Source organism: Leptonychotes weddellii, chromosome 5 (genome assembly GCF_054177405.1).
Source record: "Leptonychotes weddellii isolate Sample4059 chromosome 5, ASM5417740v2, whole genome shotgun sequence".
NCBI lineage: Eukaryota > Metazoa > Chordata > Mammalia > Carnivora > Phocidae > Leptonychotes > Leptonychotes weddellii.
This window is the reverse complement of record NC_138373.1, coordinates 142,217,541-142,240,830: the sequence shown is the minus strand read 5'-3', so window position 1 is coordinate 142,240,830 and position 23,290 is coordinate 142,217,541. Positions and strand designations below refer to the sequence as shown.

General features: G+C 34.8%; 1 protein-coding gene across 3 annotated transcripts in view; it reads left to right on the top strand.

Moving 5' to 3' along the window:
* Nucleotides 1–23,290, top strand: part of WASHC3 (WASH complex subunit 3) — a 51,838-nt gene that overhangs the window by 24,637 nt on the left and 3,911 nt on the right. For all 3 annotated transcript variants that reach the window (XM_031025913.2, XM_031025912.2, XM_006731302.3), the window contains one exon: nt 11,898–11,962. In XM_031025913.2, coding sequence (XP_030881773.1) covers nt 11,898–11,962 — 65 coding nt within the window. The remainder of the gene's footprint in view (nt 1–11,897; nt 11,963–23,290) is intronic.

Below are 23,290 nucleotides of genomic sequence, written 5' to 3'. Positions count from 1 at the left end.
TCATTATTAATGAACATTCCTGGAACACCTGCTGGCATTTTCTGATTTCTTTTTCCTTTTTAAGCAAGTTTTACACAGGATTTTTCAGTGAGTAATAATGTTGTGTTCCAAATGTGGCGGATAATTGATTCTGATTTAATGTTTGTTGTCATAATAGTGCAGCACAAGCTTTTACTAAATTACATATTGCTTTTATAACTTAACTGGAATTGTGTACACAGATCACTTTTCCAACAGTTCTCCCCTTTTTACTGGCAGAGCTTGGTGAATCCTTTGCCAGTAATAAATTGTGCATTGGGAAAGTCCGACTTCCACATTAAGCTAATGACTTGTATTTTTTGAAACCATATTTGCCAAAACAGTCTCTTCGGACACTTGGACTTTTTTAAAGCTCTGTTTTCTTTGGCTGGCTTAAAACGTGAATTGAATAATTTCCTTGGTTTTGGTGGTTCTGATGCATCTGTTGCCAGCAGTGGATGTTGGCTTGGGGAAATGTGACTTCCATTACCTAAGGATGAAGAATTAGTTCATCATGAAGTTATGTACCTTAGACCTGGGAAAAATAATCAAGTACAAGTAGAGTACTCTTTAGATAAGGTATAGTTTTTGTAAGAGTAGTTAAAGGCTTTAAAACCTTGTTTGGGATATGACCCCAGTGTGACTTCCTATGTCTAGAGAGTTCCACGCTAGGTTCCTCATCACTGATCAACAGTGTAGTCAAAAGGAGGAGCTGCTGGTTCATATGTAGTTGGAGTTGTGGAAAACACTAGTACAGATTTAGTTTAACAACTGTATGATATTTCTTTTTTCATTGATTTTTGACTCTGTAAGTATAATATTAACATGTGGTTAGTTTCCTTTGTAATATCTAAAGTTTACTGCTCAGTATCAAGGTCAGTATTTTTTGAGTGCATAATGGTTGTAGTGCCATGGACAACTTTCTGTGGTGTTTTAGCATCACACTGTCCATTGAAGATAAAAGCTGTATGTATAATGATTGATTTCCTACACATATGAATGTGGATAAAGATGGATAAAGAAAAGATACAAGTGAGCAATTTAATAAATTGCACAATTTTGCCAACTTTGCCAATTGGAAAGGGAAAATATTCTGTGTTTCCCATCAACTAAATAGTCAGCCATGTCCATTTCACTACAACTAAAAGAGAAAAGTAAAGCTTAGCAGAATAGTAATTTTGAATTGAGGTAAATGGAACTCAAGAGACCACAGTTATCCTCCTTCCTCTACATTCATTTTTAGATCAGATGCAAAAAAGATTGGGTAGAGATTTCCCCAAAGGCAGAAAACTGTGACAATTAGACACCAGTTGGGAGCCCTTGAGGTGTTACCTGTGCTTTTCCATAGCCTGAGTATCTGGAAAACCTAGAAATAGGTAACTTTGTTGTGTTTTTGGCCCAAGGAAAAAAAATTACTTATTCTCTGCTAAAGACAGTGAACTTAGCCTCTAAGGAGACCATGTGTGAAGAATTATCATGCCAGTTTTACTGGAAAGTGTTTCACTCACTTTCCCAACAAGATTATAGATTTTCATTAAAATACCCAATTTTTTTCAGTGATTTCAAAATCACTTAGGATTTTTCAATATTTTGGCTGCCTTTTGAACCCTCCCCAAGTTGCCTGGAAAGTTGGGGAGCTCAGAGCCAGCCATACTATGTACACATTTAATGTTGAGAAGTATTAATTTAAATGGTGTATTTGCCCTTTTGTTTATTCTTTGCTATTTTACTTTTCTTATATATGTTAGAAAACAGTAAACAATAATATTGCTAAGTTCAAATTTCTTGCTTTCCCTGATATATTTGTTTTCCTGATTTCTCGTTTTCCTTAGAATACCGAAGGAAAAACATGTATGGGCAGGTACTACTAAGTTAGATGGTTGTCAATATCCATTTGGTAATAATCTGTGCACCTACCTTATCTATTCCCCATATATTCTTTGCTAATGCCACTTTGCCATAAATATATAGCTTAGAATATTTTACTACTGATACTACATATTTTTCATTGTAGTTTTCTTATTTATTTAATTAATTAATTTTTCTATTATGTTCAGTTAGCATATAGTACATCATAAGTTTTTGTTGTAGTGTGCAGTGATTCATTAGTTGCATATAAGGCCCAGTGCTCATTCTTACACGTGCCCTCCTTAATACCCATCACCTGGTTACCCCATTCCCCTACCCGCCCCTCCCTTCTATAACCCTGTTTGTTTCCCAGAGTCCAGAGTCTAGTCTCCTTTTGTGGCAATCATTTGCTAAGAAGATGTTGATTTGGATAGTTTGTTTCCAGAAACTAGTTGTTTAACCGTAACTGTTTCTATTTATGGTACTTACAGTCTCTGGAAAAATACATTTTGAACTGTGAACTGTGGGAGCATTTAGAATCCTCAATCATATTTAAAGAATAGTCACATACCAACAAGCTGATGTACACAGAAGTCCGTCTCCCTTAGAGTTATAGGAGGATATCTGGCTGCTGTAGACTTGAATTTTTTGTTTCTTAATAATATATCAGATAATTCAAAATTAAATTAAAAATTTTAAAGGAGGATTAAATGGAACATAACATAATTGAGAATACAAAATAATCTTTTAAAAATAATTGATAAGGTAATAAATTTAGGATGTTAAATTTATTAAATCAGTTTTTCCTAGGTATAAAAGTATGTATGAAAAGAATATATTTCTTGGGGCGCCTGGGTGGCTCAGATGGTTAAGCATCTGCCTTTGGCTCAGGTCATGATCTCAGGATCCTGGGATCGAACCCCGCGTCAGGATCCCTGCTCAGCAGGAAGCCTGCTTCTCTCTCTCCCTCTACTGCTCCCCCTGCTTGTACTCTCTCACTCTCTCTGTCGAATAAATAAATAAAATCTTTAAAAAATATATATATATATATATATATTTCTTTAGGAATTTATTCGCCATGTCATATTTTTGTGTCACTGGTATCATAACTAAAATAATTTACCTAGGATTGCCTATCTGAAGAATCCTTTCAAGCCAAAACATTTAATTCTTTATTTCAGTTTATTTTGTGGAGTACCAATAAAATTTACTTCATCTGCCTTAAATTCACTGTAATACCATACCTCTGTATGCCTCTCCCCATAAACGAAAGAAAAAGGAGTTAAGCAAACACAGAGGAGGGCACATTTGGAGGATAAGCTTAAGGTAGTTTTAAATTTCATAGGAATCTCCTTTAAATGATATATAAAATGGGAACCAACAAAGACAGGGGCATTTAGCAGAAAAATATTTTTAACTTTAGACTTCATCTTTCATTCCAACTCATTTAAACAACTCTGTAACTCTTTAGAAGTTGTGACAAAAAGAACAGTACTCTACTATTAAGGTTCTTTTTTTTTTTTTTAATTTTATTTATTTGTCAGAGAGAGAGAGTGCATGCGCGCGCACACACACATGAGTAGGGGGAGGGGCAGAGGAAGAAGCAGGCTCCCCACTGAGCAAGGAGCCTGATGCGGGACTTGATTCCAGGACCCTGGCATCATGACCTGAGCCAGAGGCAGGCACTTAACCAACTGAGCCACCCAGGCGTCCCACTGTTAAGGTTCTTAAGGAAGCTTTTGAAGATACATACTAACAATGACAGTTTTTATACTTGCTGAACTGTGTGGTATAGTTCTTTTACTCTGATCCAACTATAATGTTTTAGTCACCCAACTTTGATTTCTCAGTGCCCTTTTATCTTCTTTGCTACTAACCACTCTGCCAGAAATAAGGGACCTCACAAAAAAGTTTTCCAAAGTTGTGAGGAGGAAATAATAGTGATGTAAATTAAGTAGTTATTTACTCAGATTTACTCTTTTCAGAAATATTGTGATTCTCACTTTAATTATAAATTTGTCTAAGATTATGGGTTTACCAATAGGAGGAAAAGTAAAAGACCAGAGAAGCCAATGAGCTATAAGGAAGTGGGCTCATCTCAGGTGGCAGAGAAGTGTCGTAGTGGTTTTAGAGACCATCAACTTAAGGAAGACATTTTAGCAACATATTTGACAAGGATCTGAGAGCATAAACATTCATAATGGGGTAGATAGTCCTGGTGTGGAAGATAATTTGTCGTAAATGAATCATAGAGATGTAAGACATAATACTTCATTTGTAAGGTAATATTTTGCTAAGGATTGTTTTACAGTTTAGAAAAAATGCTAGTATGTTGACTGTATGTTTTAAAAGGAAATAGATTTCAAAATATTAAATTTTATTGAGAAAAATTAGTGAAAATTATTTCTCTACTTGAAGATATCTGCATCTTAATACTGCAATTTTAAAAAATATGTTCAGATGTAAGTACATCTTACCATAGTTTTTCATAATATAAGACCATCCCAACTTTTCTTGTTGTTTTCCTAGCCCAAGTTTACAAATGACTTTTATTCATTTAGTTGGTTAGATCATGTCCTGATGACACACTGGTATCAGATTCAGGGCCCTTCATTGTGGTTCTATAGCCACGTGGAATGGCTAATACTGATCCTCTCTCTTTCGATGGGTACCTATGGATCACTAAGGGCATTGAATGAGGCTCATGACACACCAGTTCAAACACATTACCACTATTAGAAAATTAGTTCAAAGTGACTTTGTGGTTTCAATCAGTAGAATCATCTTTATAATTAATTACTAAGAATTCTATTCCTTATTGCTTTTATTACCTTTTTGAAGATATTTCTTTAATTCTCCTTGAATAGGTACATAAAATAATACATTTTCAAAAACTGAACAGAAGGCCATCTGAACTTATTACACTTTTAATTTTGGTAGTGAATTCCAAAATAATTTGTAATAGAAATTTTGTTAAGGTTTTATTCCTGGAAAGTAGAAACATAGTTAAATTTAGGAAATTTTAATGAATACATATTTCAAAGAACAAATATCATTTGAATGAAATGTATAGCAAAGCTGTAATTTAGCTGAAGTATTCATAATGGCAGTCTAGGATTAATTAGCCTATCAAAGCAAGTCTTTAAATTTTAGATAATTATTTTTACATTATAGTGAAGGGAAGAAAATGAGTCTTCCACAGCACCAAATTACTCTTAAATCAATGAATACTTGAGTAGCTACAAAATGCAAAGAAAACACTCAGTGCACCATGATCACTACACCTAATATTTATCATGTTACAAGAATATCCAGGGGAAAAATCAATCACATGGGGAAATTGATGTGGTTCTATTTTGAACTGACTCATAACAATAGATCCTTTACCTTTTGAAATAATTTCTTTAAAGGTTTTTCTTGGTAGACATTTAAGTTAACTTTAGTTCCCATTCCTAAAAGGCACATGGGGTATTGGCTAATGTATTTATTTTTATGAATGTACTTTACCAGTTTCCTGGGGTCCTAGTCATGACCAGCGTCATTTTGTCCACTTTACAGTGATTTGTTCCTTCATCTTTAAAGGTATCTCATGGGCACTCAGTGAGAAATACGTTCTCACTGTAAAACTTAACTCTTGAGATAATCATTGAAAAAGGAAGAATTTACTGTTTGCTCCATATAAACCACATAGCACTAATCAAGATATGTGAACCTCTTTTTTTCCCCGCATGTTTAGGTTCAAATCAGTGACCCTTCGTGGCAACAGTATTGGAGTTAATATCAGAGTCTAGCATTTTCTAAATCTATACAAGTCATTAGAAATAAAACTTCCCTTTTTTTAGATAGCCATATTCATTTTACAGTGATTAAGAGATTCATTTAAATTAATTTTGTATCCCTTCACAGAAAACTTCCAGAAGGAGATTGTTGAGCATGTACTTGCTTTTGTGGTAGGATTTGCTCTGTAAACATTTAGTATCTATTATATAGAATATTTCACCTGAAGATTTTATTCTAATTCTAGCACTCTACTTAATATATTTCACAAAAGGAAGTAAAGATATTTTTAAGATAGCGCTGTTGAAAATCAGAAAGCAAAGAAATGGTTGAGTCCGTTTCACTAAGTTAAAACTTAAGTAAACAACCTGATTAGAGGACTGGTTGCCTTTTTTCCAACCCATGGCATCTATTCAACTCGTACTCATTTCCTCTCCCTGCAAGTAAGAAAAGTACTATTCACCTGTCAACTCAACAGATGTTTTTTTTTTAATTGTTGACCTATGTAAGGAAAAAAAACTTAATATTTTGCATCTTTCATAACTGAATTGTTGTGATTCAAGCTCAAACTGAGAGGAGAAACTAAAGTTTAAGGAGCATTTTTTGTTACTTTAAAAAAGAAAAGTCATTTATCTTCATTAGATTGAGTAAGGGTTTCCTCCCCTTCTAATCTAAAACTTTGGGAAAACTTCAACATGGTTTATAAAAGAATTCAGTAGCTTGTCTTTCATTAACATAATAAATGTAAATATTGGCATCCTTCAATTTTTGTGATATAAGAAACTAGTAGTAACTGATGGTGTTGCCATCATAATTTCATTAGTGTGGCTTCTTTACACACTTTCTCCAGTGACGCAAATACAGACGTGATTTTTTGGAACATCAAACTTATGGTTGCCTTCTCTCTTCTTCATTACTTATGTTGGACAAACTGCCATTATCACTTGCCAAAAATAATCCCACAGTTCAGTAGACTTCAGTTTTGAGGTCTCTCATGTCCAACTTAGACCACCAGTAGCTTTGTCTCTTGGAGATCAGAAATTGGACACTTCTTTTTGATGTTTAACAAACCTGACTCTGTTCCTTAACCCCTAAGGAAGAATATATCAAAACAAATTTTCTAAGCAACATCACTGGAAACATAGCAGCAAATCCCTTTGGAATGCATCCTTTGGAACACAGTCCAAATTATTTTTGTATCAAGCTTTATGAGATTTTTATTAAGGTGATGATAATATTAAAGTCTCTACTAGGGTAAGATAAGTTATTTGTATTTTCTTTTGTCTATATCCATATACAGAAATGACTAGTCACCAAATTTTGGTAATATCTGTATTCTTGTGCTGTAAACAGCTTCAAGAAACTAAGGGTAAAATACGGAGCTTACGTATTTAGGTTTCGAGTATTATACTGTAACCAAGGCCATGAAACTCCTGTTAAAATAGGGAGCTTATCTAATTCTACCAACTTCCCTTTTCCCCATTACTCCCTACCCACTACCTCCCCTCACTACCACCTCATACACACTTTCTTTGCTATATTTTAGGAAATGTTTTTTTCAACTTCATTTCTCCCTTCTGTTTTCTCGGCTTTGTAACTTATTTGTATAACCTTTCCAATGATATCCTGTGGATTATGCTAAAGTATAATAAATAAATCACATAGTTGAGTTTGTAGAAAGACCTTATACCATCAAACCATAGTTAATAGAAACTGAGAGGCCTTTTTAAAGAAAAAAAACATAAAACTCTGCTCTTTTTCACATCTCTTTTACAGTCCTAACTTTGCTTGTTATACTAAATAGTTAAGTAATAGTTAAGTTTTAATTATCAAGTAAAATTCCCAACCTTATCTTTCAAGTATCAACTTTCTCTTCCACCATTAAAATTAAATGCATTTTATTATGAAGTAATCATTAAGTGCATTTTGTACTTAAGAGAAAAATCTTTCTCTCAAGTCTTAGTTCCAGAAAATATATTTTAAAAGTGGTACAGTTTTAAATTCATGCTTTTTGGTTCCAAATATAAGTGTCTGTTCATATTGGATGCCCCTAAGCAAGTAACAGCCTTTTTTTTTTTCCTTTCATTTATCCTTAAACTTCATAAGCTAACAAAAGATTTTATCTTCCACCTTTTTTGTCTTCCAAACCTACCATGTTTCACTTTTTAGAATTTCTTGAAGTTTGCACCATGAAACTATTACTTTCAGGAGTATGGCTTTGAAGAGAATTATACAATGGTATTATTTATTTTCATCTAACATTTAGGATGCATTTAAGTGTCCATAACTTTCTGAGTCTTTTTTTTTTTTTTTGAGAGAGAGAGAGAGAGACCCCATGGTGGGGGAAGGGGGGAGCAGAGGGAGGAGAGAGAGAATCTTAAGTGGGCTGCACGCCCAGCGCAGAGCCTAACGTGGGGCTTGATCTCACAACCCTGAGATCATGACCTGAGCCGAAATCAAGAGTCAGGTGCACTTAATTGAGTGAGCCACCCACGGACCCCACTTTCTGAGTCTTAATAGATTGCATTTTATAAATTTATGACATAACAGTTATGAAGATGAATGTATAAAAGGGCCTGTAAATGACAGTCTTGCCTTTGCTGCCTCCCAGGAGAGAGTCTTCCTGGTAAACTATAAATTTGAAAGACAGCCTTGTTTTCCCAACCTCCTTTAACCTAGCAAGCTGTAGAGAACTTGGACTTTTCTCCTCCGAAACCAAAATAAGAGATTATGGTTATAGAAGGCATCTTATGACTCCTTTGGTAACTGTCTTTTCTGGACATTTTTTTTAAAAAGTAAGAATTAAATTTTAATACATTTTCTGATTTTAAAAATGAAGATCCTGGTTAATAATGATCTGAATTTAACTTGGCAAGATCTGTAACATTTTTGTGAGAGATATATGGTCATTAACTTTGAAGATTCTTCATATTGAATTTATTTGATTCTCACGTTTTTATGTATGCTTGCTGAGATTTAAATGATTTTATTGGGTGAAATATAAAATAAAATAAACATTTTGATGAAGGAGATTATCTAGACAAGTATCTCTTTGTTCTTAAAAATATGTTTGAGACAACTTGTGTAAAATAGATTATTTAAAGATTTGTGTATGTTTATAAGTCTTTGTCTTTTTCTTTTTAACTAAAACTTCTGTCCCATCTTTAAGACTCACATCAGCAAGTCGTTTGCGGATCTTTAACTCAGTCTGCCTTTCCTTGGGTCTAACATTACCATTATGCAGGCCTCTGTTATCAATTGCTTGATTGCACTATGTTTATCTAACACATCTATTAGACTACTCCCTGAGGGCAGGGGCTGTTTATGTCTTTTCTCAGCATAAAGCACTGTGCTGCCATGGTGATGTTAAATATCGAAGGTGTGCAATTGTGATAACCCAGTAAATTTGCTCCTAAGATCCTTGAGACCAGAAAACACATGGGACAACTGCAAAAGAAAGCAGGAGAACCTTAGTTGGGCTGGTGCCCAGAAATTTCAGGGTAGAGTTCTGAGAAATTGGACCTGGAACATTAGTGCTCCTAGGGGGCCTCTTCTATACCTTGGGTTCAAAATTGAGTATCACACAACTGGCTAGTGACATGGAACGCCTGAAGGGAAGAGTATGCAGCACCGGTGGAGCAGTGATGGAGCTTTTTCCCGTGGGCTCTGGCTCGGCTTACCCCTTCTGCCACATGGGATGAAGAGATATGACAGAGAGGGTCCCAACTGTGTGTACAGCCTTTTAAAGCACAGTGATTCCACTTTTGAAAGTGATATAATGAAGGTCCTCAAATTGAACACATATTTGTGTTTCCTCATCTTTTGGAATGATGTGAAGAGTAGGAATTGGCAGACTGGATTGCATCTTCTTCCCTTAGAGCTTTATAAATGAGCTTTCAGTAAATCAGTCGCCTTTTCAAGTAAATATGTATTTCTGACATACCCTTTTCTTATTATACAAGATGTATAATACAGTCCCAGGAGAATTCTTGAATTTTATTTGATCTTTGTGTCCAAATGGAATTGGACCATTTGCTTATGAAAAGAACATTAACATAGCTATACTTCAGAAAGCTCTGAAATCTTTATTTGAAAAGACATTTACTCATCTTCTTAAGTATTTATTGTACATCCCAGCGAAGGTTTTAATCGTTTGAGTCATCAACTTTTTTTTTTTTTGGAGGTATAAGAAGTGAGAATGTGATATCTGACTTGTTTACAGCAGAATTAGTAATGGATAAGCTCAAATGATTTAATTTGGGCATATGTGATATTGGATAGCACTGATTCCACTAAGTCAGTTAAAATGTGTACCTTATTAGATTATTCAAGTGCTACATACATACTAATATAAAAGCAAAATAAGCTATTTTAAATATAAGCCATCTAAAAGGTCTTGTTTTAGGGGCGCCTGGGTGGCTCAGTTGGTTAAGCGACTGCCTTCGGCTCAGGTCATGATCCTGGAGTCCTGGGATTGAGCCCCGCATCGCGCTCCCTGCTCGGCAGGGAGTCTGCTTCTCCCTCTGACCCTCCTCCCTCTCATGCTCTCTGTCTCTCATTCTCTCTCTCTCAAATAAATAAATAAAATCTTTAAAAAAATAAAAAAAAAAATAAAAGGTCTTGTTTTAGGGGGTATGAGACCTATAAAGGAGGCTTTTTATTTTAGCTTCTATTCATTTAATTTTTTTTTATTTTATTGAGAAATAATTGAAATACATCACTGTATAAGTTTAAGGCATACAGCATGATGGTTTGATTTACATATATTGTGAAATGATTACCACAATAGGTTTAGTTAACATCCATCATCTCACATAGGTACAGTGAGAAGAAAAGAAAAAATTTTCTCCTCGTGATGAGAATTCTTAGGATTTACTCTCTGAACAAGTTTCCTATATATCACACAGCAGTGTTAGCTGTAGTCATTATGTTGTACATTATATCCCTACTACTTCTTTATAACTGGAAGTTTCTCCTTTTGACCACCTTCCTCCAGTTCCCCCTCCTTCCTCCCAACCCCCCACCCCTGCCTCTGGTAACCACAAATCTGGTCTCTTTTTTCTGTAAGTTTGGTAGTTTTGTTTTGTTTTTAGATTCCACATAGAATGAGATCATAATATATTTGTCTTTATGTGTTTAGCATAATGCCTTCAAGGTCTGTCTATGTTGTCATAAATGGTAGGATTTTCTCAGTTTTATGGCTGAATAATATTCCATTGTGTGTATATATACCACAACTTCTTTTTCCATTCATCCATTGATGGACACTTAGGTTGTTTCCATGTTTTGACTATCATAAACAATGCTGCTACAAAAATGGACCTGCAGATACCTTTTTGAGTTAGTATATTCATTTCCTTTGGATATATTCCCAGCACTGGAATTGCTAGGTCATATGGGAGTTCTATTTTAATTTTTTGAGGAATCTTCATACTGTTTTCCATAGTGGCTTTACCAGTTTACAGTCCCACCAACAGTGCACAAGGGTTCCCTTGCTCACCTCCATGCCAGCATCTGTTACCTCTTATCTTTTTAGTGATGGCCATTCTAACGGGCATGAGATGATATCTTATTGTTTGTAATTTGCATTTCTCTATTAACTAGGGATGTTGAGCATCTTTTTGTGTATGTGTTGGTCATTCATATATCTTTGGAAAAATGCCTATTCAGGTCCTTTGCCCATTTTTAAATTGCATTATTTAAGTTTTTTGCTATTGAGTTGTATGAGTTCTTTATATATTTTGGATACTAACCTCTTACCAGATATATGGTTTGTAAATATTTTTCCCATTCTATATTATTTTCACTTTGTTGATGGTTTCTTTTGCTGTACAGAAGCTTTTTAGTTTGATATAATCTCACTTATTTTGTATTTTGTTACTCATGCTTTAGGTGTGACTTCCATAAAATCATTATCAACTCCCATATCAAGGAGCTTTTTTCCTATGTTTTCTTCTAGGAGTTTCATGGTTTCAGATTTTACATTAAAGTCTTTAATCCATTTTGAGTTAATTTTTGTAAGTGGTGTAAGATAGGGATCAGGTTTCATTCTTTTACATGTGACTATCCAATTTCCCAGCACCATTAATTGAAGAGACTTTCTTTTCTGCATTCTTGGCTCCCTTGTCAAATATTAGTTGGCCATCTATATTTGGGTTTATATCTCAGCTCTCAGTTCTCCTTCATTGTTCTATTTATCTGTTTTTATGAAGGAGGCATTTTTAATAATTGATTATGTTATGTCCTTTGCTTAGGGTGTTCCAGTGATGGCAATAAGAAACAAAATGATATCAGAAGGACTAGACCCAGATCTTCTTGAGTAAGTAATTCTTCTAATATAATATTATGCCAAGATGTTAAATTTATCAGTTATAATAAAAATATTCTAAGCTCTATTTTTTTTTCCACTATACAGTGTTTGATGGTTGAGGAAACCACCTTCATAAATAGTGTCTCGGCTAATGTTACAAAAATGAAATATCTATCCTACGCTACTAAAAACCAGACACTGCACAGTGTAGAAGCAGTTTGAATAGATCATTGATGAATCTATACATCCAGAAGAGATGGAATTTGATGACAGTTTTGCTGCACAGCAGTAGTGTCACAAGAAGTTTTTTTTTCTTTCATGCCATCTTTTTCTTTTCTTTTTTATTCTATTCTTTTCTTCCCTCCCTTTCTTTCTTTCTTTTTTCTTTCTTTCTTCCTTCTTTCCTTCCTTCCTTCCTATCTTTCAATTTTTAAGACCTTAGTATATAGGAAATTTACTCTACCATGATCTAAGTTGAACCAGCTTGAGAAATAAATAGGGTAAAGCCATTCTAGGTCCACATTAATAATTATTATGAAACTAGATATCTGTTTGTGTGAATTTTATTAAAAAAACATTGAGAAATGCTGACAAATCATGGCTCAGAAATTTGACAATAATTTATTCCATCCAAGCAAACCAGGCTACATAGCTCATTCTGGATAAAATATATCTTAATGGATTATTCAGAGCTAGTCTGTTTTTCAAGTATCTAGGTACTTATAAAGAGTCCAGTTTGGGGTTTTAGTTCACCTTAATGTATTTAGTTATGTTATCCAGACATTCGTACTATACTAGCAATATACTTTGAAATTTTTCTTGGCTCTCAGCCTTTCAAGAAAATGTGTGCATTTTGAAGGTGAAACACCATAAAACAGTCTTTTTCTCATATTTTATCTTTTAAAAACAGTATTTAAGAATTTTTTAAAAGTCTGTAAGAATAGATTTCAAACATGTATCTACATTTAGTATATATCCAAGTAGCAAACAGTTTAAGTACAATGGCATATATTGGTAATTTGAACTCAAGCATCTCCAGGATATTTGGCATTTGTTCTGGAAATTGTTTCTGACACACACTTTAAAAGCAGATGCATTGTGACATATATTTTAATGTGAATTGAACATATGGGTCCAATCCATTTTGGTATTCATTGGAATATATGTTATAAATATATTTAACATTGACCATGACCTCTTTTTTGCTTCTGGAAATACACAGGAGACCTTCTATAATAACAGAGGGCTAAAATGACCTTTAAAATTATGATTTTTCCCTCTAGAGAAAATGTAATGGAAAACTAACAGTCCAGTAAGCATCAGCATATGTTGGATATCCAATCTCTTTACCCCCTACTGGCTTCATTTCATCCTCTGCCCAGCCTAAACCTACTTCATAATCTTCTACCTCAATCAGCTACCCACACCAGAAACTTGAAAGTCATCCTTGATTCTGTCTTCTTCCCTGTCCCTGTCAGTCTATGATTTTTTCATTTTTAATATTTCTCACAGCTGACCACAGGACTCCATGCCCATTGCTGTTTAGTTCAAGCCCTCATCATTTCTAAACTGAATTATTATAATAGCTCCCAATTGGTTTCATTATTCTCTTTCAGTCTGTCACTAAAGCCTTAGTGGATCTGTTCATACTTCATTCTTGTTTCAAAACTTTCTGTGACTCTCTACTGCCTTCGACACATATTCTAACATCTTAGAATTGCATATAGATGTTTTTATCATCAAGACCCAGACTCTCTTCTTCATTTCTTGCACACTTCCATACATTCCTGTCTCCTGCAGCTGTAGCAGACTACTTGCATTTCTCTGAATGTATCATTCTCCTATTCCCTTTTGGTGTCTTTGAATTTTTTTCTCTCCTTGGAACTCCCATTCCCCCTATTATTGGCCTGACTAATTTCATATTCATCAAGACTCCATTTGGGTATCACCATGGGAGGAAGTCCATGGATGACTACCAAGGGGAGAACCCCCAGCACCCCCAATACTTCCCTGATGTATCTCATTTAGCAAGTTTGAGAGCCTGTCATTGTCTGTAAATGTTGAGAAACATTCAGTTGCAAGGTGGTGCCAAGTTTTGGGGTAGAATTCCAGTAACAGTTAACATTGTCTTACAGAAAAGCTGCTCCTCAACCACAGCCTGGAGCCTGAATTCTGATCCATTACCTCATAAGTACATGCCATCGGTCACAAGGGTTGGAGTGGGGGTGACTCACTATAACCTATCACCACTACTACTAGAAAACCAGTTTCAGCATTTAGCTAGATACGATAAGTGAAGTCAACTGCCTTGTTAAAGAGGAATTCTGGCATTTTGGAATCATGTTTACAGAAAACTAAGGAGCCTCACTTTGGGAGAAAAGTCTGAGATGATGAATGAGAAGAAAATGTGCCATCTGAGGGAAGAGTATACTTTTTTTTTTTTTCAAGATTTTTTTTTTTTTATTTATTTGTCAGAGAGAGAGAGAGCACAAGCAGGGGGAGCAGCAGAGGGAGAGGGAGAAGCAGGCTCCTCACCGAGCAAGGAGCGCGATGTGGGACTCGATCCCAGGACCCTGATCATGACCCGAGCCGAAGGCAGACACTTAACGACTGAGCCACCCAGGCGTCCCTAGAGTATACTTTTATTTAGAATTTTAGCCAAGAACTTTCAGTAAACATTGTTCTGTTTTTCCTTTAAAGTATAAACATACACTCTTTTTAAATTAGCCTTAGGTGATAAGACAGACTCATGCAACTGTTAGAGGAAATAGTCTAGATCTGTCTGCACTGGGCAAAGAGCAAAACTAAAGTTAATATAAAAATAAAGACTGATCACAAATACAATATTGTTTGATTCACTTGTGTGTATAAAAATTTGGAAGCTAAGAGACATAATTTTAAATTAAAACAGTTTACATGATGAGGAAGAAGAAAACCTGGCTATTTTCCTAGAAAAATGACTATCATTGAATTTTAGAAAGTCTATGAAACTGAAGAAAAGGCCTGATAATTACCAAATAAAGTTTGTTTGCTACTAAATTATTATTTAGTTATTTTTAAAAGTCCCATGTTTTTGAAAATAACAGTAGTGCTTAAATAACCAAGAGTTATTCCTGTTTAGCTTGTAAAAATTAGTTTCCAATGCCAATGAAATAAAGACATGTGAAAGAGTACCTTTGTCATCATCATACTCTAAAGAGTTTAAGGGGAAACAAAATGGAAATCTTTAAGATTAATCTGTTCTAGTTTTGTATTCAGAACTATAGAACAGGTAAATTCTTTTAATCAATGCCTAATTTTCTTACCAGGAAAAAATATATATATAGTTTCTCCCTTAATCCTGTTTTTTTTTTCTTTGTATGCTTTTATGTCCCAGAACTATAGTTACCATTATTACATAGTAATTACTACTTTAACTATCCTAGGATATATAGAGTAGCCTCTGGACCTGCCCAGCAAGAGATGAAATTCATGATGGTTAAGGCACCGGCTAAGGCAGACTTTAGAAATGGTCTGCTTATTCAGATTCTGCCCTGCCACTTTCCAGCAGTATGAACGTGGACTAATTATTTAATTGCTCTGTGCATAAATTTTACTCATCAGTAAAATAGTAAATAGAAAAGTTCACCCTTCTCAAGAGAATGATATAAGCATTTATGCACAGCTCTGGACAAGCAGTAAAAGTCCAATAAATTTAGTTGTGATTTATGAATGATTTAATGAGGGAATATGTAGCAAGTTCTAAACAATTGGATTTACCAGGATTTTGGATCACAATTTATTTATAATCCTCTAGTTGCTTGTATACCATTGTATTTTCAACAAGGACATATTTAACAAACACAGTGTAGTTATTCTTTTGAATTATACTGTTTTCTCAAACTGAGCAGTCTGTATTTTAAACTTTGCAGTAAAGAATAGACTTCTTTTTTTTAAATTTTTATTGTTATGTTAATCACCATACATTACATCATTAGTTTTTGATGTAGTGTTCCATGATTCATTGTTTGTGCATAACACCCAGTGCTCCATGCAGAACATGCCTCTTTAATACTCATCACCAGGCTAACCCATCCCCCCACCCCCCTCCCCTCTAGAACCCTGTTTGTTTCTCAGAGTCCATCGAAGAATAGACTTCTGAAGTTGAAATTCAGCTGGTCACACTCTTTAATACTAGTGTGTGGGGGTACAGTTTGTAGCATTTTTTTGAGGTAAAATTAGTATATAACTATATGTTGCAGGTATACAGCCTTGTAATTTGAAATCTATACACTACAAAGTGATCACCACTAAAAGTCGTTACCATCATCCATCATCATACTTCACTCCATTCACTCATTTTGCCCACCCCCACCTCACTTCCTCTCTGGTAACCACCAATCTGTTCTCTGTATCTGTGAGCTTATATTTGTATTATTTTGTTAATTCGTTTGCTTTTTTTTAGATTCCACATGTAAGTAAAATCATTTGATATTTGTCTTCCGCCATCTGACTTATTTCACTTAGCATAATACCTTTAAGGTCCATTTGTTGTTGTAAATGGCAAGATTTCATTCTTTCTTATGGCTGAGTAGTAGTCATTGTATATATATATACCACAACTTCTTTAACCGTCCATCCAACGATGGACATTTAGGGTGTTTCCATTTCTTTCTTTTTTTTTTAAGATTTTATTTATTTATTTATTTGAGAGGGAGAGAGAGAGAAACAGCATGAGAGGGAATAGGGTCAGAGGGAGAAGCAGGCTCCCCGCCGAGCCGGTAGCCCGATGCGGGACTCGATCCGAGGACTCCGGGATCATGACCTGAGCCAAAGGCAGTCGCTTAACCAACTGAGCCACCCAGGCGCCCAGGGTGTTTCCATTTCTTGATTATTGTAAATAATACTGCATGAACATAGGGGTGCAAATCAGCATTTTTGTATTCTTTGGATAAATGCCCAGAAGTCAGGGGCGGCTGGGTGGGTCAGTCAGTTAAGCATCTGCCTTCAGCTCTGGTCATGATCCCAGGGTCCTGGGATGGAGCCCCACATGGGGCTTCCTGTGCAGCGGGGAGCCTGCTTCTCCCTCTCCCCCTCCTCCCTGCTCGTGCTCTCTCTCTATCAAATAAATAAAATCTTAAAAATAAATAAATAAAAAGTCAAATAGCTGGATTATGTAGTTCTATTCTTAATTTTTTGAAGTATCTTCATACTGTTTTCCACAGTGGCTATATACCAAGTTGCATTCCCACCAGCAGTATATGAGGGTTACCTTTTCTCCACATCCTAGCCAGCACTTGTTATTTCTTGTCTTTTCAATAATACCCATTCTATCCAGTAGGAGGTGATACTTCATTGTGGTTTTGATTTGCATTTCTCTAATAATTAGTGATGTTGAAGATATTTTCATGTGCCTGTTGGTCATCTGTATGTCTTCTTTGGGAAAATGTCTATTCAGATCCTTTGCCCATTTTTTAATCAGGTTTTTTTTGTTGTTGAGTTTTATGAATTTTAGATATTAATCCCTTGTCAGATATATGATTTGCAAAAATCTTCTCCCATTCAGTTTGTTGCCTTTTCATTTTGATGATGGTTTCTTTTGCTGTGCAGGAGATTTTTAGTTTGATATAATCCCATTTGCTTATTTTTACTTTTGTTTCCCTTGTTTTTGGAGCCAGATCTACAAAAATATCACTAAGACCAATGTCAAGCAGCTTATTGCATGTTTCCTTCTAAGAATTTTATGGTTTTAGGTCTTACATTCAAGTCTTTAAGCCACTTTGAGTTAACTTTTTGTGTGTGGTATAACCTAGTGGTTAGTTTCATTCTTTTGCATGTGGTTGTGCAGTTTTTTCAACATATTTATTGAAGAGACTATCTTTTCTCCTTTGTATATTCTTGACTCCTTTCTCATAAATTGATTGTCCATATTATGTGTGGGTTTAATTCTGGGCTGTCAGTTCTGTCCCATTGATCTGTGTGTGTTTCTATGCCAATAACATACTGTTTTATAGCTTTGTACTATGGTTTGAGATTGGAGCATGATAACTTCAGCTTTGTTCTTTCTCAAGATTGCTTTGGCTATTAGGGTTTGGTTCCATACAAATTTTAGAATTATTTGTTCTAAAAGGCCATTGGAATTTTGATAGGGATTGGATTGAATCTGTAGAATGCTTTGGGTATTATGGACATTTTAACAATATTAATTCTTCCAATCCATGAGCATGGGATATCTTTCCATTTATTTGTGTCTTCTTCAATTTCTTTCATCAGTATCTTACAGTTTTCAGTATACAGGCCTTTCACCTCCTTAAAAGTTTAATCTCCTTAAAGTTATTTCTAGGTATTTTATTCTTTTTGATAAAATTGTGAATGGGATTGTTTTCCTAATTTCTTTCTGATAATTTGTTATTAGATTATAGAAACACCACAAATTGTCATATGTTGATTTTGTATCCTGCTACTTTACTGAAGTCATTTATTAGTTCTAACAGTTTTTTGGTGCTGTTGTTTGAGTTTTCTATGTATAATATCATGTCATCTGCAAATAATGACAGTTTTACTTTCTTTCCAGTTTGATGCCTTTTATTTCTTTTTCTGGCCTAATTGTTGTGGCTAGGACTTCCAATACTATCTTAAATAAAAGTGGGGATAGTGGGTATCCTTGTCTTATTCCTAATTTTAGAGGAAGAGCTTTCAGTTTTTCAGTATTAACTGATGTTAGCTGTGGGTTTCTTATATATGGCCTTTATTATATTGGCATTTATTCCCTCTGTACCTACTTTGTTCATAGTTTTTATCATAAGTGGTTGTTGAATTTTGTCACATGCTTTTTATGCATTTATTGAGATGATTGTATGATTTTTGTCTTTCATTTTGTTAATGTGGCCTATCACACTGATTTATTTGTGGATGTTGAACCATTCTTGCATCCCTGGAATAAACCCCACTTGATCATGATATATGATCCTTTTAATGTATTATTGAATTCAGTTTGCTAATATTTTGTTGAAGATTTTTGCATCTGTGTTCATCAGGGCATGTTAGCCTATAATGTATGTATGTCTGCGTTTGTGTGGTGTCTTTGTCTGGTTTTGGTATTAGGGTAATACTGGACTCAAAAAATAAGTTTGGAAGCATTCCTTCCTCTTCAGTTTTTTTTGAAAGAGTTTGAGAAGGATAGGTATTAAATCTTTGGATGTTTGGTAGAATTCACCATGAGTAAAGCGGTCTAGTCCTGGACTTTTGTTTGTTGGGAAGTTTTGATTACTGATTCAGTTGTCTTACTAGTGATTGGTTTATTTAGATTTTCTATTTCTTCAGTCTTGGAAGATTGTATATTTCTGGGAATGTATTCGTTTCTTCTAGGTTGTCCAATTTTTTTGTAATTTTTCATAGTAGTCTTTTATGATCATTTGTATTTTTGTGATGTCAGTTGTAACTTCTTGTCTTTCCTTTCTGATTTTATTGGAAGCCAGTCTCTTATTCTTTGTTAGTCTAGCTAAAGTCTTGTCAATTGTTTATCTTTTCAGAGAACCAGCTCTTAATTTCATTGATCTTTTCTATTGTTGTTTTATTCTGTTAGTTCCACTCTGATCTTTAGTATTTCCTTCCTTCTACTGACTTTGAGTTTCATTTTTTCTTCTTTTTTACCTCTTTTAGGTGTAAAGTTAGGCGGTTTATTTGACATTTTTGTTTGTTTTTTTCTTGTGGTAGGCCTGTATTACTATGATCTTTTCTCTTAGAATTACTTTTGCTGCATCCCATAGATTTTGGTGTGTCATATTTCCGTTTTCTTTTGTCTCTGGGTATTTTTTTATTTCTTTGATTTCTTTAATGGTCCACTGGTTGTTCAGTAGCATGTTGTTAATCTCTACATTTTTGTAGTTTTTCCAGCAATCTTTGTAGTTGATTCTACTTTCATGCTATTTTGAGTGGAGATGCTTGATAAGATTTCAGTCTTCTTGAACTTACTGAGATTTGTTTTATGGCCTGTTATGTGATCTATCCATGTACACTTGAGAAGCATGGATATTCTGCTGTTTTTGGATGGAATGTTCTATATATCTATTAAGTCCATCTGGCCTAATGTGTCATTTAAGGCTGATGATTGCTTATAAATTTTCTGTTTGGATGATCTGTCCATTGATGTAAGTGGGTGTAGTATATTGATTTGGCTAATGAATGCATGTAATTGAGTCAAGCTATTGTGCAGGCTTTGAACTGAACCAGCTCAGTTGGCATTTGTCCTGAGGATATTTATTCAAAAGACATTTAAAGCTTCCTCGCAGACTGTGGAATGACCACAGTTATGGTTGCCAGAAGTAAAAATAACCACCTCAGCCTACTTATCATTTTCACAAGAGGGGGTTTATTAGTAGTAACCAAAAGGATACTAGAAACCAAGAAAACTTTCTGTTAATTATATTGAAGGGTTGTCCAGCCCTCTAAGGGAATTCCTTATCTTCCAGTGATCTTTGTCTACCTCCAGTTACACAACAACATAATGGATTAAAGTCTGGGCTTTGGCTGGTTGAGGATAGGATAGACTTCAATTCCCCAATTGAACAATTCCAGAGATAGTTTTTCTGCTTCCATTTTTAATTCTTGCTGAGCTGGAGTCCCATGCAATGTGATTGTCACCTCTCAACCACTGGCTGGAAAGTACGGGACAGGAAAAAACAATGTCAAAATATTATTATTGGTACAGAGTTGGAATGAGAGAAATAATAGAAATACTAAAGAGATGGTATTAAAAAGCATTGTGGTGTGTCAATGACTAGTGAGCAAAAGATAAGGGAGCAACTGGGAAGTAAAGGACCCCAAGATAAATAGCAAAAGCCAGTCTTTACTGGGAGGGCTTTCTTTCTTATTCTTTCTTTCTTTTTCTTTCTTTCTTTCTTTCTTTCTTTTTTATATATAGTATTAAGTATTACATTGTTTCCCTATGTAGCACAACAAAGGACAGGATATACCTGTGTTGATGGGCATTCAGAAGTGAAAAGACCAAAGTATGTGTAATTTGAATAAATGTAATGCTGAAATAAGTCTCACTAGCTACTATAATATCAAAGTCTAAATTGTCACTTTTATAACCACCCCAGAGATCTTTATATATACTCAGTGCAATCTTGGCTCAGGAATTTAGTGTTTTGCTTTTTCCTTTAAGACCACCTGTTGCCCTTGCATAGAGCTATGACAGAACACTAATTGACAACAGGATCATGTGATGTTATAAGTTTATGTGTGCTGTAGTCAATATTGAAAAGTGATTTAAATGATAACTACTGTACTCTCTCTCCATAACCCACTCAGCAATATTTTTACTAACAATGTTTTGTCACTTAATCTGCTTTAAATGTAATGGTTTTAAATTTAAAGAAAATAAAAAAATATTTTTAAACTATCTACATAAATAAATGTTTTTCCAAAGTATGTTTATATGCTTTTTGTGTCCTTAAAGTGACTGTGGTTTTAAACACAAATACAAATATCTCTTTAATGAAAACAAATTAAACCAATGATATTTGTATTTTAGGACTCTTTTCACGTTCAGAATCACAGAAACCAACTCAAACTAGCTTAAACAAAAACGGAAGTTATTGATTCACATAGCTAAGAAGTCTAAGTAGAACAGGATCTAGGAGCTCAGTGTCATCTGTGCTTGTTGTCTGGCTGTCTGGTGTTCTCTCTTTCCTAGCACCTCATTCCAGCTTTACTCCTTGGCATAATATTTCACTTCTCTCCTACAGTAGTTGATCTTGCTCTTTGAAGCCAAGGGATTAGCAGTTATGAGGGCTTTAATATTGTTAGTTTTCCTAATTGAATGAAATTAACTATGGAATATCATAGCTCATTTCTAGGGAAACATTCTGATTAGCTTGGGTCATGTGCCCTCCCTTGAATCAATCTCTCTTCCCAGGGGAAGAAATGCTTAATGACTGGCCAACCCTGGATTATGTGACTGAAACAAGGAAGGGTATAGGGAAAGAATGGGGGCAGCAGGAATTGTGGTTGGCATCCTTATTTGATTCACATAAATGGGAGAAAGGTGAGTATCAAAAAGAACATGCACACAGCATCTGATATGCTAAAAAGTACTGATTGATATATGTTTAGTTCTTCCTTCTCCTTTCCTTTCTAAATTATGGCTCATTTTTTATTGAGGTCAACCTTAGTAACTTTAATAAGTGGCTTAAAATACTTATTTTAAAAGATAGTTAGACTAAGTAATGAGTTAAAGTTAAACTTTAAAAAATTTGCTTTTATTAAGACTTTTATGGATAATCTTGGTGCCACAATTATATGTTTATTAAAATATAGCTACCAAAATAGTGTTTTTTTATTGTATAAGCACTAAAGATAGAGATGTAAAAAAAAAAACATGATACATCATGAATATACTCTGACTTTATATGTGTTTCTGCATTTTGCTGATAAACTCTTTTTTAGTGATTCACTCATATATTTAGGACACTGAGAAACTGTTATAAAGTCCTCATCTTCACATTTTAATAGTGAATCCTTTGAATTTTGAGAAACTAAACTTTAGGCCAGTACTTTAAGATAGCAACTATTTCAAACATATCTTTTAAAACTTCCTTGCATGAGGGCGCCTGGGTGGCTCAGTCACTTAAGCATCTGCCTTCATCTCAGGTCATGATCCTGGGGTCCTAGGATCGAGCCCTGAGTTGGGGCTCCCCGCTCAGCAGGGAGTCTGCTTCTCCCTCTCACCCTCCCATCTGCTCATGCTCTTGTGTGCTCTCTCTCTCAAATGAATAAATTTTTAAAAATCTTTAAAAAAAACTTCTTTGCATGAAAAACAACTTAAAAGGTTCATATATATATATATGATCAAGCAAGAGCAATTCTGATCATAACATAAAAAGCCAAAATTTTGTTCCCCCTAAGAATATGAATATCCAGTCTGGAAATGATGGTATTGTTTTAAGCTTGATTATGAACTTTTTTTTTATTACTATGTTAGTCACTGTACATACAATACATCATTAGTTTTTGATGTAGTGATCCATGATTCCTTGTTTTCATATAACACCCAGTGTTCCATGCAGTACGTGCCCTCCTTAATCCCCATTACTGGGCTAACCCATGCCCCCACCCCCCCAAAACCGTTAGTTTGTTTCTCAGAGTCCATAGTCTTTCATGGTTCGTCTCCCCCCTCTGATTCCCCACCTTCATTTTTCCCTTCCTTCTCCTGATGTCCTCCATGCTATTCCTTATGTTCCACAAATAAGTGAAACCTTACGATAATTGACTTTCTCTGCTTGACTTCTTTCACGTAGCATAATCTCCTCCAGTCCCATCCATGTTGATATAAAAGTTGGGTATTCATCCTTT